This window comes from Martes martes (assembly GCF_963455335.1).
Source record: "Martes martes genome assembly, chromosome: 7".
NCBI classification, from domain to species: Eukaryota; Metazoa; Chordata; class Mammalia; order Carnivora; family Mustelidae; genus Martes; species Martes martes.
Window position 1 is genome coordinate 104,145,577 of NC_137894.1, and position 22,479 is coordinate 104,168,055.

At 37.0% G+C, this 22,479-nt stretch overlaps 1 protein-coding gene across 1 annotated transcript in view; it reads left to right on the forward strand.

Annotated features, from left to right (window-relative positions):
- The window catches only part of KIAA0586, a 132,700-nt gene extending 110,501 nt beyond the window's left edge, over nucleotides 1-22,199 (forward strand). The window contains exon 32 of the mRNA XM_080807340.1: nucleotides 21,857-22,199. Coding sequence (XP_080663466.1) covers nucleotides 21,857-22,008 — 152 coding nt within the window. The 3' untranslated portion in view covers nucleotides 22,009-22,199. The remainder of the gene's footprint in view (nucleotides 1-21,856) is intronic.
- The last annotated feature ends 280 nt before the right edge of the window (nucleotides 22,200-22,479 follow it).

The window sequence follows — 22,479 nt, forward strand, 5'->3', positions numbered from 1 at the left end:
GGATATTTGCATGGTCTTAAAGTATCTCCTCACAGATTGGCTCATTAGTTAAAAGGGAAGACAAAGATAGTGTGTTGATTGGGCAAATCAAAATTAATATCAGCATAGGGGGCAGATAAACACTGCATGCTTCCAGGTAGGATATCTGAACAGGGTACATTTCCTATGTAATATTCTGCCCAAGAGTGCATAACCTGGATGTAGCTGTTGGGAAGAATCACAACAACGTGAAACACTGAGGAGGAGGTTAACAATTGTGAATCTGGGTGATATATGAGTGTTCTTTATACTATTCTTGCAGGTTTTTTTTCCAAGTTTGAAATCATTTCCAAATAAAAAGCAAAACATTTAAAAAAGGCATTGCTTTATTCCAAAGATAATGTCGATATTGAATTGCATTTCTACTGGTATCAATTAAAAAATAATAAAGCAGGGTCATGAATAATGAAGGGAGCAAAGGTAAGTGGTTTGCTACTTTAAATTATTTGTTGGGGAAGTTTTTTCTGAAGGAGTGGCATTTGCAGAGAATGAAGTGAAAGAGGAAATCTTGCAAACATCTGGGGAGGAGTATTCCATGTAGCAGGAATAGGAAGAATGAAGCTTTTGAAGTGGAAATGAGCATGTTATGCCCAAGATCAGCAAGAAGGCCAGTGTGAATAAATAAAAGACCAAAAAAAAAAAAAAGAAGAAGGAGGAGGAGGAGGAGGAGGAGGAGGAGGAGGAGGCGGCGGCTAGTATGGCTGGAGGGGAATGTCCAAGGGGAGCAGTGGTAGGAACTGAGAAATGAAATGTAGACAGCAGATCACGTAGAGCCCTATAGTCTCTGGGAAGGAATTTGGATTTTTTTCTGAGTATGATGAGATTCCTGTGAAAGGTTTGACCAAGGGAATGGCAAATTCTTTTTTACATTTTAAAAAACATCCTCCTGGCAGCTGGCCACAAAATAGACAATAGAGAGACAATACTGGGAGCAGGGAGACCAATTGGAAAACTGTTGCAGTATTCCAGATGAGAGATGATAGTGGCATGGGCCCTGGTGGGGTGTCAGAGTGGTCAGGTTTGGGCTATATGTTGATGATATATCAATAGAGTTGCTGAAGAATGAGTTTACTTCAAAAATTATTAAAGTGAATTAGATGTAGAATGTAATAGAAAGCACAGGCAAGGATTAATTACTTATGTTTCTGAAAGTTACTGTGTGAAGGGTGGTGCCATTTTACTGGGAAGACTGAAGGGTAAATCAGTCATTCTGTATAGGGCACATAAAGTTTGAGAAGCATAACAGATCTCCAAGTGAAGAATCAGGTATGCTGTTTATTATGTGAAGCTCAGGAAAGAGGTTGGGCCTGGGGATATAAATCTGAGAGTTGATAGTGTGGATGCTATTTAAAGCTGTGGGTATAAATGAGATCACTTTAGGACTGAGTATAGAAAGGGAAGAGAAGCATCCATGTTTAAGATCCCAGACACCTTCAGGATTTAAAGCTAGAGAAAGGAGAGGGAACCAGCAAAAGGGAAATTAGACCCACAGATGATCACCCCACAGTTTAAGGAACATGCTAGTTGGCTGTACATCTTATGGATGGAAAGCACTAATCATTCTATGTTAACATCTGCTTCTCCATAACTTCTCATTGTTCATTCTAGTTTTCTCCTACTGGGTGTTAGAAATAGGTCTCTTGATGGGACAGGGTTTCAAATATTTGATGACAGCAATCATAACCCGAAGTCTGCATGTTATGTTCCTTTTACTCTTCCTTATATTATATTGTTTCCAAGGTCTTTACTAATTTGACCGTACTCCAATCAGTATATCTTCCATAGAGTTAGGTACGCTAGGACAGAACACAATCGTTATCAAGTATGGTAGATCTGTTTCTTCCCAAACATACAACAATAAAACCAGCATTTGTCAAATGCTTGACAGCTGACAAAGAACTCTCATGTAGTGTAGTTTTCATTTTCACAGCAAACTTGTGAGTATGCACAGATGTTTTTATTGTTGTTGGTGGTGTTTTTATTATACGGATGGGAAAACAGAGGCTCAGAGAGATTAAGTAACCTCACTAGTCTTAGATAGATTATCTCAACATTTACAGAAGTTATTAAACACTATTGCTCGATACCGTGGTTTTCAGTGTTCTAATAAAACTGAACAAGATGTTTTTAATATATTTTTTTAAGATTGTATTTATTTGTCAGAGAGAGAGAGAGAGAGCGCGGAGCACAGGCAGACAGAGTGGCAGGCAGAGGCTGAGGGAGAAGCAGGCTCTCCGCTGAGCAAGGAGCCCAATGTGGGACTCGATCCCAGGACGCCGGGACCATGACCCGAGCCGAAGGCAGCTGTTTAACCAACTGAGCCACCCAGGCGTCCCAAAACAAGATATTTTTAAGTGACTTGATGTCGAACTAAGTTTCCTACCTTTTGTAGGTGTGTAGTTGATTTTTTAAGCATAATATTTTTTAACTTTAATATTCTCTAGAGAAGTTTCTCAACTGGTCTCTCTTATATACATTTTTACTCCCCTCTTGTCTATTATCTACTCAGAGCAAGAGTAATCTTTTAAAAATATGAATCAGATCACATGACTCCCTGCTCAACACCCCCCACCAAAGACTTCTTTTTGCATCACAAGAAGGTCCAGACTGCTCACTGTGACCTAAAAGGCTCTGCGTAATTTGGACTTTGTCTTATTCTCTGAAATCTTATCAAGATCTGTTTATAAGACAAAACTCATTAAATGCATTTAGTTGTTTTTTTCTTTCAAAATTTATGCCAGTTCATTAGGTTGATATCTTTATATATACAATATATATATATATATATATATATATATATATATATATATATACACACCCCACTAAGGTAGAAATGAGCAGTTCCTAAAGAAGTATGTAAATAATTATCAGCATGCCTCATAATAGAAATGACAGCAACTCATTTTTTTCATGTTAGCCCAAAGTCTAACAAATACATTTACTGATAAACCTAAGACAAACTGCCTTTGTTAATCGTTTTGTAAAAGAGTTGATTCCATGTGCTGAGAAAGACTTTTAACAGACTTGACAGAATTGTTTCCTTGATAAGTGACACATTTATTCTCAATTTCAATAAATAACACTTTTTAAAGTTTTTCCCTTCCTATGTTTTACAGGGGAATGTAGCTTATAATAGAAGCACAGACTGATTTTTTGGATTTGATGATTAAATTTAGTCAAAACAGTCAGTTATCCAGCACTGTTCATGCACGCTGATTTAGACTTTTTGAAAAAGAAAAAAAAAAAAGGGTTTATGAGTGTGTGTAAATGTGCAGCAGAGTGCAGAGGGAACCACTTAGGGCTGGAAATGCTTAGGACTGACTCAACACACCAGTTGTTACTCCACTTTTGTTCCTCTGGGTTATTTCAGAATGACCTTGCAAGGGATGAAAGATCTAACACAAGAGGAAAGATGTCTCTAAGTGTTGGACCTCAGTTTTTAGGGTGGGAAGAGTCAGTGAAGATCATCTGGCCAGTGCAGCCCATGCAAATTGGGAAACCCAAACTGTGTCTCATGTGCCCCAGTAATCTTCATAGTTCTGCAGCTACATCTCTTCTAAGAAACCCAATTATTATTTTTTATTATTAAAAAGGCATAAAACAAAACAGGATTACTTCATTATAAAATCTGTTCAAATGTGTGCATGAAAATACTATTTTCAGTTTCCTCGATAAGGAATTATTGCCAAAAAGTCTAAAAAAAAAAAAAAGTCTAAAACCCTAAAATCTGGTTGTTAATCTTGGTTGTACCTGTCAACTCTGAACGGACAGGGCTTCCGACACTCAGGTTAGGGAGAATGCTGGCACTTTTTTCTGATGAATATAATTGCCATAATACTTCCCATGTAATGAAATCAGAAAACATAATTTATGTAGAAATGTAGTTCTGAGAGCCTTGTGATTATGGCCTTTTGTGTCATTCTGCCTACATTACAACAGATCAGACTTAGAAAGTCCTGGAAATATTATGTTGGGTGTTTTTTAATGACTGTGTCAACATGATCTGTCATTTTCTAAGTTTTCCAGTTTCTTGAAAGAGCATAGCTTATGTTCCTAACACTTTACGGGAAACAGTACAAAATTAGTTTCTAGGTCTCCCTATATTTCTCCTGGTGTCACAAAAGTATATATTATATAAATGAAATATTTGTCTTTGACAGAAAGTCTCGTCCACCAAACTACAATTAATGAATACAAGAATTAGAAATCAAAACTTTGTTTAGTCTGAGGAAAAACAGTTTTTTAAACTGTAACCACATGGCTGTTTCTTGTTTGCATCAACTCTGGGTGACTGTTATTGTCTTCCGTGAATTCTCTGGGGCAGGGACCTGACTTTGTTGAATGAGCCAATTGTTTTCCTTTGTGTTGCCCATCTAGTAAGTTCCCATCTGGTTTGTATCAGACTGTTTTCACAGCCAACAACTGCTGCCTTCTCTATATCCTGACACTTCAGGGCCCCACACTATCAAAGCACACGGCTGCGATGGCCTTGCTGGCAGGCCTATACAGCTGTGCCTCACAGCTTGGAACTATTACCCAGAGTAATGGTAACGGAGAACTTGCATTGGCCCTTATTCCCATTGGTGTCGTGTGTACAGTGAGCAGAAGTCCACCCTCCCCTCCCCACCCCCTCATACCCAAAACTTACTAGTCAACAGAAAATCTTTAGAGCTCTAATTTTAGGATATGGAATGTTGGGGTTCATGTTTTCTAGTGGCTTCCTGAATTGGAAAGCTCATTTTTCATTCTTTCATCCTTTTTCAAAAGTTACCAGGCCTGGCCTTGGGGAAGTAAATTGGTCACTATGTCACATTTAATTTTTGTTTCCAAATTTAGTTAGGAATGGCTAGATATGGCAAAATCCACTATAAAAGCTACACAAATAATACACTGTAATTGTTGTTACAATTACAATTCCAACTACACTGTCATAGTTACAGGGCATAATTTGGGAGTTTTCATGTTTAGGAAGGATTTCTATCTCAGAATATGGATTTTCTATATGTGAACTATGGAAGCACTTGTGTTCAAACTGCTTAGTAACTATTAAGGAATGACTTTGCCTTCAGTTTTGTTAGCATCAAGTGTCACTTATAAGAATGTGATAATAATGACCTTCTGTAACAGTCTGTAGCCTTATGTAATTAAAGTTGTGTGAGCTATTGTTGAGTAGGAGTTGAGTTTAAATGTAGCTCTTATGTCATTGCTTCATAATGTGAAACAGCAAACCTTTTTGGCACCAAAAAGAAAGGATTAAATGACCTTTGCAGAATATATTAATATTTTAGAAATGCTTTCAAGATTAGGTAAAATGATATTAGTTTGTGATTTCAAAGAAATTGAGTGGCTGCTTGTCACAGAGCGTCAAGTATCCTCTAGGTAAGAAGTCCTGTAGAGTCAAACTGAAGCAACAGCGACAACAACAAAACTCACCTTCTGCTTCTGAATAATTTTAGCTCGCTGGTATTTCAGGATTTTAAGGAAAGAAATAGGAAGGAATTTGGCTTTGTCCTTAGCAGTATGGCATGTGACTTGGCAACTATTCACTTGCTGTTAAAGGCTAGTGAAGTTAGTTATTTGGCTCTTTCAGTCATTGGAGAACAGTTCAACACGGTAGGGGAAGCACCTTTCAATGGCTGAAACTAATCTATTGGTTTTTTTCATTTTCAACTTTCTATGGGTAATCTACATATAGAAAGTCTACTTACATACATATAATCCACATATATATACGTATCATGAGTGAACAGCTGAAAGAATTTTCACAAATGAGCTCCTTGGTATAACCCATGCCCAGGCCAAAACACAGCACACTGCTAGCACCCCTTCAGCCCTCTCATGTTGCCTTTGGTACAACCTCCACCCCATGAGGATAACCACTGTTCTGTGATTAGTTCTCTTGCCTTTTTTTTTTTTTTTTTTTACTATAAATAAATGAAATCATACAGAATGCATGGCTTCTTTCACAAGACAAACCTAGTGTGATTTTTAAGATTCCTTTAGTTTCAAACCGTTATGACATGCTTTTATAAAGAATTATCTGAGAGGAATTTATTTTAGTAGCTGTGTCACAGGCTATTCAACCAACAGGAAGTGCATTGTAGATAAAGTTGTCTACTAAAACATCGACTCTCTCAGTTCTCAATCAAATTTTAATGCTGGAATGTTCCACTAGACATTCCTGCCCCAAAAAGGCAGGGACTCTTTGTCATAATACCACACAACAATACATTCAAGTACTTAAATGGCTTTTAATGAGCTTCAATAATTAAATGTACGTTAGTCAAATAAAGCTTGGTCTGCATTCAGGATAGGTAGATCATCTGTTTTCTGAATTACCAATCAGCTTCTTTGCAGTTACATATAAGCTTTTATGCTGGCAAGATACTATTTCTAAAATGCTATTATTGGAGAGACTTGTATACCTATTAGATATGCAGCTGAAGAGTAACTTGATCTGGCCAGATTATTTGCTTCCAAGGTGATAATTTCTTTTTATATATTTTTAACTACTCTAATAATGTTCCTTTTTCCCCACTGGACTCAAAATGGTATAAAAGATTCAGGTATTCTAAGTGTTACTAGTTTAAGATTTCTCCTTATTAACTTCTGTTTCATATTCTGAACGGCACCCATTTAAAAACTCTTATTTTGTGAGCTAAAAATTTATTATTAGGAGTCTTCATCTTTATATCCTTGTTTTACAGTTAACAGCCCTATAGTACTATGCAGTTTTCTTAAACCATCCATAAAGAATTTGTTTAAGGTGTGCCTGGGTGGCTCAGTAGGTTAAAGCCTCTGCCTTCGGCTCAGGTCATGATCTCAGGGTCCTGGGATTAAGCCCCGCATCAGGCTCTCTGCTCAGCAGGGAGCCTGCTTCCCTTCCTCTCTCTCTCTGCCTGCCTCTCTGCCTACTTGTGATCTCTGTCAAATAAATAAAATCTTAAAAAAAAAAAAGAATTTGTTTAAAATAATAACATAATAATTTATAGATTTAAGTATTGCTATTCTAATGATTTTTACTAAGGATAGTATTAAAAACCAAAAGATAAACTTTCAAGCCAATATACAAAATTTTAAAAACAGGAGTACAAACATTGTAAAGCCCAGGTTGCTATCCTTTTAAATACCACTTTTTGAAATACTACAATGTAGCCTCCTTTCAAATTGACACCATTAAAAAAAAACAAAAACAAAAACAAAAAAAAAACCCAAAAAAACAAACAAACAAAAAAAACAAATTGACACCATATAGCTAGAAGATTTTGAAAGACCATTTAAAATAAAAAGCTAAAGAATTGAAATAAAGTGAGTGTTTGAAAAAAGCATAGTGTACAAATGGTACAATCCCAGCAACCTTGTGTGTTCTCATTTAAAGCTTTTTTCAGCAGCATCCCTGCTTTCCCAGCCTTGGATTCGATTTTCAAATCTCAGATCCTACTTAAATAAAAGATAATACATTTGTCTTTTGTGGTAAAGGTAAAGGATAAATTATATTTATAGGTAATCTGTGACTCAATTTTTATCCAGTGTTACCCACCCCTAATTTCCATAGAAATTCATGGATCAAATGTTTGGAAAATTTTTTTCTTCTCATCCTTTAACTTAATACCATAGAGTATTGTTTCTTCAATTTGGGTGGGGGGAGTTCCTTTTTTTAAAATTTAAATTCAATTAATTAACATATAGTTAATTAATTAGTTTTATTTATTATTAGTTTTAGTTATTAGTATAATTAATTAGTTTTATTTATTATTAGTTTCAGAGGTAGAATTCAGTGATTCATCAGTTGCATAGAACACCCAGTGCTCATTACATCATGTGCCCTCCTTAATGCCTGTCCCCAGCTACTCCCTCCCCGCCAGCAACCCTCAGTTTGTTTCCTATGCTTAAGAGTCTCTTATGGTTTGTCTCTCTCTCTGATTTTATCTTGTTTTATTCTTCCTGGGTTTGTTTCTTTTACTAACCAGAATCATGCTATATGTATTGTTCTTTGATGTGCTTGTTGAAGATGATCTTAGTCTAGCACCCTCCTTTTATTCATTATATATTCTACAGAAATAGTGTCACTGTTATAATTATGCTGTTATAATTATGCCCACTTTTGTGCACAAACTTGAGCACAGGGCGTGGAATTTGAGGGGAAGAGTGCCAGTTTGAGCCCTTGGCAATCTGAAGTGAAGGCGTACTGACTTGGAATTGAGCAGGTGGCAGGCCATGCATGCTGACTCGGGCAGGAGAGGGGCTGGGCTGTGAATTTGGGACCCCCAGGCTGATGGCATTGTGTGTGACAAGGATGTGGCTGGTTTTGCTTTTAACTTTTGCTTTTCTGGCAAACTCTATTTCTCCTTCTATTCTAAATGAAAGCCTTGCTGCTGGATAGTGTATTCTTGGCTGTAGATTTTTTCCTTTCAGCACTTGGAATTTATCATACCCCTCTTTTCTGCCCTGTAGGGTTTCTGCTGAAAAACCCACTGATAGCTGTATGCAGTTTCCCTTGTATGTCACTGCTTTCCTTTCTCTTGCTGCTTTTCATATTCTCTCTTTATCACTACTTTTAGTCATCTTACTTACTTTGTGTCTTGGTGCCAACCTCTTTGGGCTAGTTTTGTTGGGGGCTCTCTGTGTGTCCTAGATCTGGATTTCTCTTTCCTTCCCCAGATTCAGGAAGTTTTTAGCTATTATTTCTTCAGAGAAATCTTCTGCCCCCTTTTCTTGCTCTTCTCCTTCTGGGATCCCTATCACATGACTGTTATTCTTGACAGTGTTGCTGAGTTCCCTAGGTATATTCTCATTTTGTGTAATTTTTCCCTTCTCATCTGCTCAGCTTGATTACTTTCCATTACTCTGTCCTCCAGGTGACTGATCTGTTCTTCTACGTCCTCTTGTTTGCTATTTATTCCAGGTGGTCTATTTTTATTTCCATTTAGTGAGTCCAGTATCTCTAATTGGTTCTTTTTTAAGTCTCCCATCTCTTGGTGGAGGGTCTTCAAAGAGGTCCTGCACTGTTTTCTCATTTCTAGTGAGTATGTTTATGAGCATTACTTTAAATTCTCTATCAGACATATTACTTATCTCCATTTTATTTAGGTCTCTTGCTCTTATTTTTTCTGCTCTTTCATTTGGGACATATTCCTCTGTCTCCTCATTTTGTCTATTGTTGTCTCTGTTTCTGTGTGTTAGGAAAGTCAGCTACATCTCCCACATTCAAAAGTAGTGGCTTTATGAGGAAGAGGTCGTGTAGTGCAAAGTCTCCTTTTCACCAGAAAATGGTGCTTCGGGGGTCTCCTATGTGTGTTGCTACTGGGGTGTCCTTCCATTGTGATGGAGCTATAGTTTGCCTTTAGTCTAGCCTGCGATGGCTGTCTGCCTGTGGTCAGAGTCTGTTGCCTTTGGTGTTGATAGGCTGATCTGGAGCTGCCTTGGGCTTGAATTGAGTCAGACCAGGTGTTTGTCAGAGATGCAGTAGCACCAAACTGTGGCACTTTCCCTGTGTTGTCCCCTGAGAAGGTTTTGTTGGTGGGTGGGGCCTGCAGTCAGATCATCTGCCTTCCCCCAGCCCACTGCTGGACTCACAGTCAGACTGATGTGTGGTTATCCTCTCCTCTCCCTGGAGCAGGACTCACTTTGGAGTGATGCTAGCCCTTGTATGGGCTGCACACACACTGCCAGGCTTGTGGCACTGCTTTGATTGGGATCTTGCCAAGAGCGATCAGAGGGGTGGATCTGCTTCGCTGTGGCCTCTTGTCTATGCCCGGCTGCAGAGGGTTTGTTCTACTAGTTTTCTGGTTGGTTTCTGGGTTATATATGCTGATGTGGGTGTTCTCTAGGTGGCCACCTGGCAAGAGGTGAGCCCAGAGTCCTCCTACTCTGCCATCTTCCCAGCAGCCTCTCGTTTCTTCAATTTTGAGCAGTAGGATGAGGAAATATTAGAGTCAACAAGCTTGATAAGCAGTTTTTAAATCATGTTGGTCAGGGTATAAGTTGTTTTTGCTGCTTTAATTCTTACCTTTAGAGTACAGTACTCACACCCTTTCAGGAAACCCCCTCCCTAGCAAGTGTGAATTATGAGCCAGCTGTTTGTTACAGAAATAAATAACAATAGACAACTCTAATATTGAGATAGTGGCTTATTTTATTTTATTGTTAGGAGAAATTATTACAGAAATCAAGAATCTCTCTTTGGTAGAGTTTTGTTTATATTTATAATAACATCAACAACATAATAGCTACCATCTCTGTATATTATATATTATATATTTATATATATATAATTATATATTATACCATCTCATATATCTTATATGTGATATACTTTGCTAAGATCCGTAATAACCTAACTAGGTAGATGATAATATTCTCATTTTCTATTTGAGAAACCTGAGGCTCAATGAGGTCACATACTTTGCCCAAGGATACGTAGCTAGTACATGACAGAGCTGGGAATCAAATGTAGTCCAGCTTTGAAAGCAAAGGCTGTAGTCTTAAACATTACATTGTATTTACTTCCTTGATAATTTTTTAAGAAGTAGAACAGATAATTTCTGATTGTTCTTATAGGTTTCAGTATCTGAAGACATATCCTAGTGTAGAAGAGTCTGAAAAAGTTGGGAGGTAGGGAAAGAACTGTTTGCTATGGGCTTTAGTCCCTACTATTAATACTATTAATATGTCACATTGATTTGTCAGTGAACATTTCTGAATCTTGCCTGCCTTATTAGTAAGGATAAGATGATCTCTGAGACCCCCTGTAGCTCTCTGTTGGTCATATGGGTGCAGTACTTCTTCTTTTCAACAAAAAGTCTCCCTGTCCAAAAATATTTTGAGAAGATTGCCTAACAAGGAGAATTTTTTTGAATTGGGAGAAGTTAGAAAATAATCACAAGCTACAAAATAATAAAACTACCATTATTGAGTAATAAATGTAGGCATTGCTCTTAAGTTACTTACATATCATTTCTGTTGGCACTGTGATTTACATTAGGTAGTTTAGCTTCCAAGTCTGTGCTCTTAACTGTGAGCTTTCAGATGTCTCTCTAACATAGTGTCTGGTTGTCAATTACTTGCAACTTTTTGTTATCTTACATAGTACAGTGTAGAATGAATGGAAAAAAGTGGGTGTTTTTTCCTATATAAGATCAAAGAGTGGTGTATCCATTTGATAAAATGGTTCAGAAGCATTGGTCACCTGGATATTTCTTGAGCCACCATACATAAAGGACTGAATTTTAGGCATCTTAGGGAAAATAAGAAAGGATGATGGAGGGAAACCTTTTGTTTTTAGATTTTATTTTTGAGTAATCTCTACACCCAACATGGGGCTTGAACTCATAACCATGAGATCAAGAGTCACACGCTTTACCAGCTGAGCCAGCTGTGTGCCCCTATTTTGTTCTCCTTTATGAAAATCCAGCATTGCAGTAAATCATTTCAGCCTATGAAATGGCTTATTGAAGGCACATCTTAATAATAACAACAGATTTAGCATATTATTTCAATTTAGATGTTTTTCTAATAAAGCAGCTTTGTTGCATATAAAGAGTTGACTAAAGTATGCTTTGGTTTGGAGTAATGAAATTGTTGTCATTTTTTGAGTTAAAAATCATTGTTTTAATAAAGGAGAAATAAGCCATTGTGTTTTTTTAAAGCCATTGTTTTTGAAAGTTTCAAGAAAATGCTTTTATTAAGCAAAAAATCTGAATATTAGAGAAAACATGCTCCTTTTTTATTCCAAAGAAAATGTAGTATATAAAAATTCCTATTTAGGTCATTATGAATTTAGAAGAGTGTTTCATTATAGCAGCAGGTCCCATTGGGGGATACATCCCCTTTGGAGTGTGAGCCTATCAGATTGGAAGGGAGCCCTGGTTAGTTTGAAAAAGCCCCAGAAGTGATTCAGACTTTTCCCTCTCTCTACCCCAACCCTCTGTTGAAAAATCACTGGTATAGAAAAGGTTTCACAGCTCCTTTCTCCAAAGCCAGCCAGGTACAATATATAGCACCTTCCAAAGAGGATAAAAAAAGAAGGCAATAGAACAAGAAGAGGCAAAGAGAAGTTACCAAGAATAGAAGAAGAATTCGGATTCCAGGATGGAAACATTAACAGCTAGAAGTGGTAAGATGCTAAAAGGCAGAGAGCTCAACTAATTGTTAGTCTTTAAACTCTCTTATATTTGAGGTGGAACAGGAGCATTAATTGGAAGATTTGCTCGCTGCTGTCAGTCTGCTCTGTGTTAGTTTTATCTTTACAATTAAAGAGGATTAAGATAATGTCTTATACTTTGTGGTCTTCACAACATCTTATATAATAATGATGGACACATAAAATTTTTTTTAAAAGATTTTATTTATTTATTTGACAGAGATCACAAGTAGGCAGGGAGGCAGGCAGAGGGGGGGGGGGGGGAGAAGCAGGCTCCCCGCTGAGCAGAGAACCCGATATAGGGCTTGATCCCAGGACCCTGAGATCATGACCTGAGTCGAAGACAGAGGCTTAGCCCACTGAGCCACCCAGGTGCCCCATAAATTTTTTTTTTAATTGAATCCTAGCTAGACCTATGGTAGGTTTTCTTTTTCTTTTCTTAGTTTCCACTCTTTTTTGTTTAATATGAAAGGGGATGACATTGCTTGTTTCTTAGTGTAGCACAATAGATATGTTTAAATTCTGGGCTTGGAAGCAATCATTTCTGAGCAGACTGCCACTTAATTTTGCTTGCTCCCCTCCCCACCCACCAAAAAAGGTTCTTTAGTGGAACAGGCCTCAGTGGTAGAACTGATTGATGCTGTTGTGTCCACCTTTGCACATAGGTGCTGTGTAGAGTGGGAAAGATAGCTGCAGCGGGCCAAGCAGTAACCTTTCCTTCTCTAACTCTCAGAAACTTAGAGGCAGAGTAGGAAGTGAACAGAGATAGTGTCTCATATAGTAACATGATAGTAAGTGCTTTGAATGCATTTAAAAAGTTTTTTTTTTAAAAACAGTATTAAGTTTAGATGTTTAATTTTGGTCTATTTGCAGATTGTCGGAATATAATAAGTAACTTGTATTTGCCCCCTGTCTTACCTTTAGAAAACTATGTTTTCTTCTAAAGCTGTTCTTTTTAAGCCTTTCCCCTCATTAATCTAATTGTATCTAATTCTTTAATGCATTTCATTTTTAGTTTCCAAGAGTATAATGACAGTAGTTTAACATGAAACTTTGTCACCAGTGAGAACCTATTGCTCAGTTAAATGAATGATGTAATGCTTCAAGTCATGTTCATTTATGTATCTTCTTCCAAATCCACCTGACATTTTTTTCTGAAATAAGAAAAACTTGAGAGAAGTCTGATTTTTGTTTTAGAGAAAATCAGAAAATACTGATTCTACCATCCTCTACATTTTTTCCAAATTGTTCTGCCTGAAGAATTTGTTTGGAACAGCAGATATTGACAGTTATTGACTGACTGCATGTCAGAGCACGGATTAAGAGCATGCCATTAACATGAGCACACACTTGCGGTGCCCGGGGTATCTTGCTGGCTGGAGAACCACACGTGCTACAGGTTTCTCTCTTCAGTTAACTTTTCTCTACTTCATCATTCCCTAGCCAGAAAGAGGTTTTCCCCAGTCTATTTCATCTTAATATTAAAATGTGGTGTTGGTTTGACAGTGTAGTGCTCTTCTGTGCTCTCTGACAACTTTATTGGTTGCTTCACATAGATTGTCTTGGGCAATATGCCGCTGTCTGGCCCAGGGTGAAGGGAGATTCTACACTTCTTGTAATGATTAAATCCTTAAGTAAGAGAATCTGTGAGAACTTTTAACCTTGGAAGAAATGGTCCGTGAGTTTCTTTTATTTAACACAACTTGAAAATTCTCTAGGTATTCTTTGTTTCCCCCTTTCCTTAATTTTTGATGCCTAATCATTAGGTAAAGTATTTTTCCATGGATAGTCGTTAAAATTCAGCTGTTTAACTTCCTTTTTATTAAGGTCATTAGATCAGACTTCTGTTTACTTGATTTTATGAGAGTAACTGTAGGAGTGCATGTAGTTTGTTTTCTTTTTAGTGAATAGGAATGAATCATGGTTTTATCTAGGCGTAACTGATTTTCTTATGGAAAACAAAATCTCAACGTAGCTTCTTCAGGTGATATGGATCGGACACAAACAGAGCCCGATCTGTAACTTGTGTCTGTTTGTACATGTAAAGATTTTTACTTTAAAAGTTGTTGAGAGGCACCTGGCTGGCTCATTCAGTAGAGCATGCAATTCTTGATCTCAGGGTTGTGAATTCAAGCCCCATATTGGGCATGGAAACTACTTAAAAAAAAAAAAAAAAAAGAAGAAGAGTTGAACTTGGAGCTATTAATATTTTTCATTTTCTTATAATTTCTTTGATAATAATCAGCACAGTAGAGAGACTAATTGTGCTTTTTTAATTTTTCTAAAATACCTATAAACTCACCCAGCTAATAGAACTCCATGCACTAAACTCCATCCCTCCAAAAAGCATAAGTCAGGGGAGAGAAAAAAAATGTTTCATTTCCCTTTGGAAAGTTTATAAAATGTTGAATTAAAAGGGTGCAGGTGTGGTATTCAGAGCACTGAGGATAGTACTCAAGATAATTCCATCTGGGGGAGGTTATTTGTTGGGACAGGACAGTGTTTAAACTTTGAAGTCAGTTTTAAACAAAGTGAAGCAGCTGGAACCTGGCATAAGAAGAAACAAACCTTTCACATTAACTATTGCTTTTTAGAAGAAAAAGAATTGGAGTTGTTTTTACAGGTGCCAATACATTTATTCTATCTATAGGAACTGCTTTATTTTTATCCTAAATTATACATTTCAAAATAAGCATTTGTCAACTCATTTTAAAAACAGAAGCGATAGTAAACTTAAAAAACACAATAAGATTTATAGGTCTAAAACACATTTTGGAATGAGACTATAGTAACATTTTAAATCACTCTTTTCAACATGAAAGGAAGGAAAGAAACATTTAATAATAACTAATCTGGGAAGTAGAGGTAAATAAAATATTGCATTCTGTACTTGACAGAAATGACTAGGCACCTTCTTCAACAAGACTTGTAGTATTTGTCCTCAAACACTGAAGCTATGATGTTGCAAAATCTGCAGAGGGAGTCGGGTTAAGTATGTGAGGAGAATTGAATACAGCAGGGTAGTTTAGCAGCTGCTTAAACAAGGAATTAAAGCAAGAGTGGATGAGCCCAGGGTGGACAGGAAAAATGCTTCAAGAACTCCATAAAATACAGCTGAAATCCTTGTAACATTTCCACAGACAGCTGGGAAGCCAACTGCGTGGCTGGAACTCAGAGCTGATTTTAAAGACAGGATCTGGTCAGCGAGAATCTAAGCAGGCTGTTAGCTGCAAGAATCCACAGACTCTTGAGGTATAAGCAGATCAGTCCAGTTCAGCAGCCGTTTCAAGGCCCACTGTGTGCTCACCGTTGTGCTACAACTTTGTAAAATACGGAGGTAAATAAGACGAAGTCACGGCCCTCCTACAGCATTGAGTTAACAGAACAGACCCCCAAGCAAATAACAATTGAGATGATAAGGTCACAGATACTTCCTGTGTACCTGCTGTCCTAGTCAGACAGCAAAGACTCCAAGTCCCAGCCCAGGCTCTTACGGAGTATCTTATTTAGAGCAAGCGACAGACACATCAACAAATAATCACAATGCAGTTTGGTAAGTGCAAATTACCAAATCACTTTCAGAGAGAATGAGGCATCCACAGTTGACAGGACAGGAATTCCTGTATTTCACCACTGCTGCTGGAAGGACAGCTCAAAAGATGTGACTCACTTGCACATGGGGCTGGGCTATCCTTTAAGCCAGTGATTCTGAAATATTTGGGGGCCCGCAGACCATCTAGCGCACTGAAAGCTATGGCCATCTGTCTCCCTCCCAAACTGTACTCACATGAAAGTAATATACATACTTTTCCAGAGCGTTCACAGATCCCTGGCCATTCATCCGTATGCCCTGGGTTAAGATCCTTCATGTATGTGGATTCAAGATGATTACATTTGTTTCCTTTTAGACTTTATTTTTTAATTTGTCATTTATAAGAAACCAGCCTTTATTTTCATGTAGAAAAACCCAAATCCAAGCTATTTAAAGTCACTCAACTATCTTTTCATCCACTCATAGAAGAATGCCATAAGTTGGTACATATCACATGTGCCTCATGTGTTACTTAATCTGAAGAGTTGGAGATGCTGTACTCTTCTATGAAGCTATCGAGGGAATGTTTTCTTCTGTTCTCTGCTTGTCTCATGTTGTTTGAGGAGAGAATGCTTTGTTTGGATTCCTCTCAGTTTGCAAATAACAGAGATAGAATAATGAGTTACCAAGTGTTTGAGGATTAGGGTCAGAATCTGAAACCTCCTGATGAAATGCATTATCTAAACCCAAAAAACTTTTACAAAGTTATGCATATTTTTAGAAACATACATACAATATATGGGCAAAATCTAAATAGACATTAAAAATCCTATATTATTACTTGTATTCCTTAGAATAAATTAGTTTAACTTTTCTGTTCCTTAGTCTTAAAAATCCAACATCAAATGTAAAATTTCTTCATGAATTATAAATACCTTTAAAGCAAAAAAAAAAAAATTGAATTTCAAACATCTAAAAGAGGTATTAAAATATGTCTTAGGCAGCTTGAAATACATGGTCTGACTCAATGACATCCCAGCTTAAATGTAGCAAAGTTAAATGATGTACTGCAAACCCACGGAATCAAGGAGTAGTCTCTTAAAAAAAAAAAAAAACTCTGAAAACAGCTGTTGAAACAATTACATCATAGAGTAATGACATGACTGTGGAAATTTAAAAAGTCAAACTTTAAAAGCATCAAACTACATTTAATATAGGCAGAAAATTTATGTTTGCTTTAATGATGATTTATTAAGACATGATGTCTTTTTCCTTAAAAAAAAAAAAAAAAGATTAAACTCTATGAGGACCATAAGTGGATATGAAGGTGACTCTTTTTGTCTGGTAACACTCATTTGCCTGATTTTTTTTTTTTTTTAATGTTCCCAGTCTAAAAAGTCCTTATTTAAAGTTCAAAATTACTGTTCGAAATAAAGTAAATGAGCTCTTCAAAAAGTCTTCCCCAGATGCACATTTACAAACACCTTTGGATAAAATGGTGCATTTTATTGGCTTAAGTCATTGACTAAAACATAATTACTTGAGTTAAAATAGCGTGACTATTTGGAGGCCTTCTAGAGCTATGGGTTTTTTTGTGTGTGTGGTTTTTTTTCCCTTTTCTTAGTGCATTTCAGTGAAACATTCTTACCCTCTCTAAAGCAGACTACCTTTTGCAGCCCATCCTGAGGGTCATTACCTCTTGGGATAGTTTCTTTCCAGTTACCTAAAAGGAAGAGCTGATCTGTTGTGAGTGCTTTCTGTGTGCCAGCACTAGGCAGAACACTGCATATGCATTATCCCTTTTAATTCTCATAAAACCCCCTGGGAAAGGTACTCTTATCTTTATTTTAAGGATGAGGAAACTAGGGTGTGCAGAAGTTACATAACTTTCCTAAAATCTCTTATCACTCACCATCCCTCTTACCCATTACCTATTTTTCTTTTTAGCACGTATCTCCTCCTGACATATTATGTTTGTTTCCTTACGTGTGTGTGTCATTTGCCCTACACTCAGTTGGACTATAATGGTCGTGGGATAGAGCCTTTGTTCTCTTCATTGCTGATATCTCCAGAGTCTGGAACAGTGCCTGGCACATAGTAGGTGCTCAGTTGATATTTATTGGGTGGATAGATGGATGGGCTCTGCCCTGCCTTATTCCAGAAGCCTCACTCTGACAGTTTGGATGGGACCGTTCCCAAGTGACTGGACAGCAGATCTCATTTGGACCCTAGACTTGGCCTGTCATAAAGGGACTTGAGCTTGAAACATCATTATTGATCCTCTCCTTACCTGCCCCTACTATTGCATGTTACATGAATGGAATTTATCTTACCCACTTTTAAAAGTAATGTTTTGTTTTGTTTGAGTCATGGAGATACTTGCTATAGTGCAGAAGGCAGTGAGATGTCTCAGCACTTCCAGTTTTGAATTAATTAGATGAATTATACTAGACTTTTTTTTTTTTAATCATCTGTTACCTCGTGTGACTCTTTACTCTTCGGTCTCTTCCTACTTATCTCTCTGATATTTCCCTTTTGTTTTTCGTTATTTTCTCTTCATTCACCTTTCTTTGTCCTTCCTCGAATTTTTTTCATCATTTCTCTTCTCGGCCTATTTTCTCTCCCTAGGTTATCACTGTTCTCATTACTCTAATTATTGTATCTATATAGATGACCGCTAATTCTGTCTCTAAAACTGCCTGATGGTCTCCAACACCTTTGATTCCAGTTGTTTGCTGAAGTCCCTTCACATATCTTGTAGGCATTCACGCTCATCAGGTATGTAACTGATCCCAGTATCTCCACACCTCTTTATAACTCCATAGCCTCAGGCTGGTTCGTGTTCTAATTACTGCCTAATCAGTCAACTAACCCTGTAATTTCAGGGCCATACTCAATTCTTTATAAGTTGGGAGTCTTCCGCCAAAACCTTGAATCTATTTCCAGTGGCAAGGATCATCAGTTCTTGAATGGACGATTTCCATAGATCTCTCTCGTATCTCCTTATTTTGCACACAGCTGTTGGAATTCTCTCTTCTAAAATGTATTTGGTCATCCAACTCCTCTGTTCAGAATCTTGTGACTCATCATTGTTTACTGAACTTGACCCTGACCTTCCTTTACAGCCTTCTCTCTCATCATTCCTTCAATCCAATTAGTACTTTGATTTCAGAACAGAATTCCTTTAACATACTGACTTAAAAAAAAAAAAAGTACTGACTTCATATTGACTTTATTTTGTTGTTTTTTTCCTTCATCACCTTCCACATCTTTGAAATCCTACTTCAACTGCTACTTCCATGTCATTTTAACTTACTTGTCACTTTAACTAACTATTGCTGTACATGTCTGTCTCTGCTTCTAGCTTATGTGCTTCTTGAGGATGAGGACAATTTCTTCTTCATCTGTGAATCTCAGAACCGTAGGCTTGTAGGGATGTTTAGTTGGTGAGAGTATGCTTTGGAAAATCCCACTTTATTGTCCCTTTGCCTCAGTCGCCTTGTCTATCTCCCAGAATTACTGTCAGGATGAGGTAAGATGATGGGGAAAGATTTTTGCAATTATGAATTGCTGTGTAGGTATAAGGCATTAACTATGAGAAATAGCGTAACTTTGCAGTGATTGAATTTAATATGTTCTCTGAGACTTGCAGATTTCTTTGAGATCCAAAAAAAGTTATAGCTCTTGTTACATCATTGAGCAATTTACTCAGTAATTTAGTGCACATAGTAGGAAAGGAAGGTACACGTAAAGCAGTTTTGTGACGTAACAGAGAAAAGAATATCTGGTATCAGTAGGGTTTTGACAGATAGGCAGCTACGTAAAGGAATGGAATTTTTCTTAATAATTAGGGGAAGGTAACATTGAGCTCTTATGGGTTGAAGATTAATTTTGCTCTTGGCGTTGGTTTTACTTTATATTTGTTTTTACTTTATTGATGAAGTAGCTCTGATCTTGGATACTTTTCCTGGTTATTTTGTGTGTTCTGAATCATGACTTTGTAAAATGACAGAACATTTAAATAATGTTTATGTCCTATAAAGATCTTTTTTTAAAGCAGTTCTTATTGCGTCTTCATTTTAGTTTTTATCATATCCTGACAGAACTAAATTTCAAAAAGTCTCTCCTTATTTAAAATATTTATTCTATTCAAATTGACATAAGGCTTGTTTTCTTCTTAGAAGATTATACTGTGCTATTATAATTTGTGATGTTGCTATAATGTTGCCAATTCTTATTATCTGTCCCTCTTTTATAAAAAAAAAATGAAATTGACACAAATAACAAAAAGGAATGGTATAATATTAAGTCTTTGTAAGACTTCCTAATGTGAAGGAGTTTGGCTTTTACAAATACTCCGATCATCTTGGACAGCTGTGATTAAATCATCATTGAAGTTTCTGAAAATGTCTATTTTTACCATAGTCCCTATAAAATGTAGTGGAGAATTCCACTTTATTACTGTGAAAACTACTTGAAAAATGTAAAGGAGTTTTAGAAAAATTACTATGGCTCTTGACTCAGAAATCTCTTTAAGATTATTAAAGATAATTTGTTTTTAAGATGCTTATTATTTTTATGTATATACAGTAAAGCCATAAAATCTGAAACAGGGATTTTTGTAGTCTTAAATAATAGCAAGTTGGCATTCTTCATGTTCTTGGATGGTGTGCTTTAAACTTAAAGAAGTGAGTTAGGGTAGAGGCAGATAGATTACATTTATGGTCAACTCTGGGTTTCTGTTTAACATATTAATGAATTCTTCATCCCAAACTGTCTCCTCTGCCACAGGCTGGCTTCTTTATTGCCTCCCAGTACTCTCAGTCCATGGAGTGGAGATTTTTTTTTCTGTATTTGGTTAAATGTAGCAATCATGAAGAGAAGTCTGTTTTACAGAAAAAAATACTTTACAAAGTCAAATGTCAATGTTATTTGAATGATCACTTTATTACTTTTTTCCTTTAACCTTGTTTCCCTTCTATCAGTTCTGTTAACTAATAGCATAGCACTCTTAGGCACTCAGAAATGAGCATTAATGACATGATCCTGAGGTGAACGTTCATTTTGTAGGAGTAGGAAAAAGGGTAAACAAAGTGCCTTGGCACTTTGACCTCAGATGATTTTCACCTGGTTCATATCACTTTTTTTAAAAAGTCACGTTCTTTTTGTAACTTAGTAGCAAATCCTTATTTTAGGGCTGTTCCAGTGTGTTTTTTTAAAATTAGACTTAGCTATTTACTTGATGGTAATAGTAATGATAGTAGTGCTAGTACTATACTAAATAGTACTGGTTAGTGGTACTGGTAACTCTGAGTTTTCAAGCACTTGCTAAGAGCAAAGCTCTGTTGTCAGGCTCTTTACCGATACTATTTTGTCCTCATTACACTCTGCAAGGTAGGTACTAGTAACCCATTTAACATGGAAGGACTGAAATTTTGAGTGGTGAAACTATTTGCTGAGGTCATACAGTGAGTAAGAGGGTAAGTCTGGGTTTCAGAGACTAGATTCTGACCCCTACCTGGTCTTACCTGGCATTTGTCGTTTGTACCACAACTCTTGGCACTTGGGTATCATCTTAGTCCATTCAGGCTACCATAACAAAATACTGCTGACTGGGTGGCTTATAAACAACAGAAATTTTATTCCTCACACTTCTGGAGAAATCAAAATAAATCTCTTCTTCCTGGTTCACAGCCATCACCTTCTCATCGTCTTCCCCCCCCCCCCCCACTGTGTGTTTACATGGTGGAAGGGGCTAACAAGCTCTGTGAGGGACCTCTTTTATAAATCCCATTCATGAGGGCTCCATTCCGACGACCTAAGCACCTCCCAAACTCCCCGCTTCCTAATATTATCACATCAGGCATTAAGATTTCAACAAACGAATGTTGGGGAGGGGAGTGTAAATAGTCAGATCATAACCTACTTTTAAAATGTTGTCCATAATTGTCTAGGGGAGGGAGAAGAAAGGAGGAAGGTGTATGTTATCTCTGAGAAGTTCTGAGCTCCGAGCTCCTTGAGGAAAGAAATGATCTCATATGCAATCCTTGTTTGGATGCCCTCGCCTGATATTAGTCAAAAAGCTTATAGCATCTAAGTACTCAGGATATGCTTGTTTAGCTGAGTGTTTCTCCTTTTTGCAGGCGGTAAAGCGGTACCACTTTTTGCTTCGCAGACGTCACCCACCAAGACGTCTGTGACGCTGCCCTCAGTGAAGCTGGAGGACTATTCTCAGTCTCTGAGCATCAGCACCGTCCAGGGGGACACGGACTCCTCAGGAGCAGATACCTTCTGAAAGGGAAGTGAGAGCCAGCATAGTATTTGTGCCACTGGTTTTGAAGTCTTTTTTCTCAAGCATAAAACCATGTCTCAAACTATTTGGTGTTTTGAGCATATTCTGAAAAACAATTTCTAATTTTTTATTAAATTCAAAAACATAATTTGGGTATTTAGTTAAAATTATTAAATAAAATAATTTAAATATGAATCATTGTGAGTCTGAATTATTTCTTAGAATCCTGAGGCAGCTTGGAGTAGTGGAAAGGGCATGACTTTTGACATGTAAGAATGTATTCTATGGATATAATTATCTGTAGTTATGAAACAATGTTGCTCAGGGCTATTCATTCTGAATTTTTTTGTAACAACAAATAATTGGCAGCCATCTAACGCCTGTCAATAAGGGACTGACTAAAAATGTTGTGGTATATCTGTATAATGGAGTATTATGTAGTACAAAAAAGAATTGTAAAATGTTTACATGTTG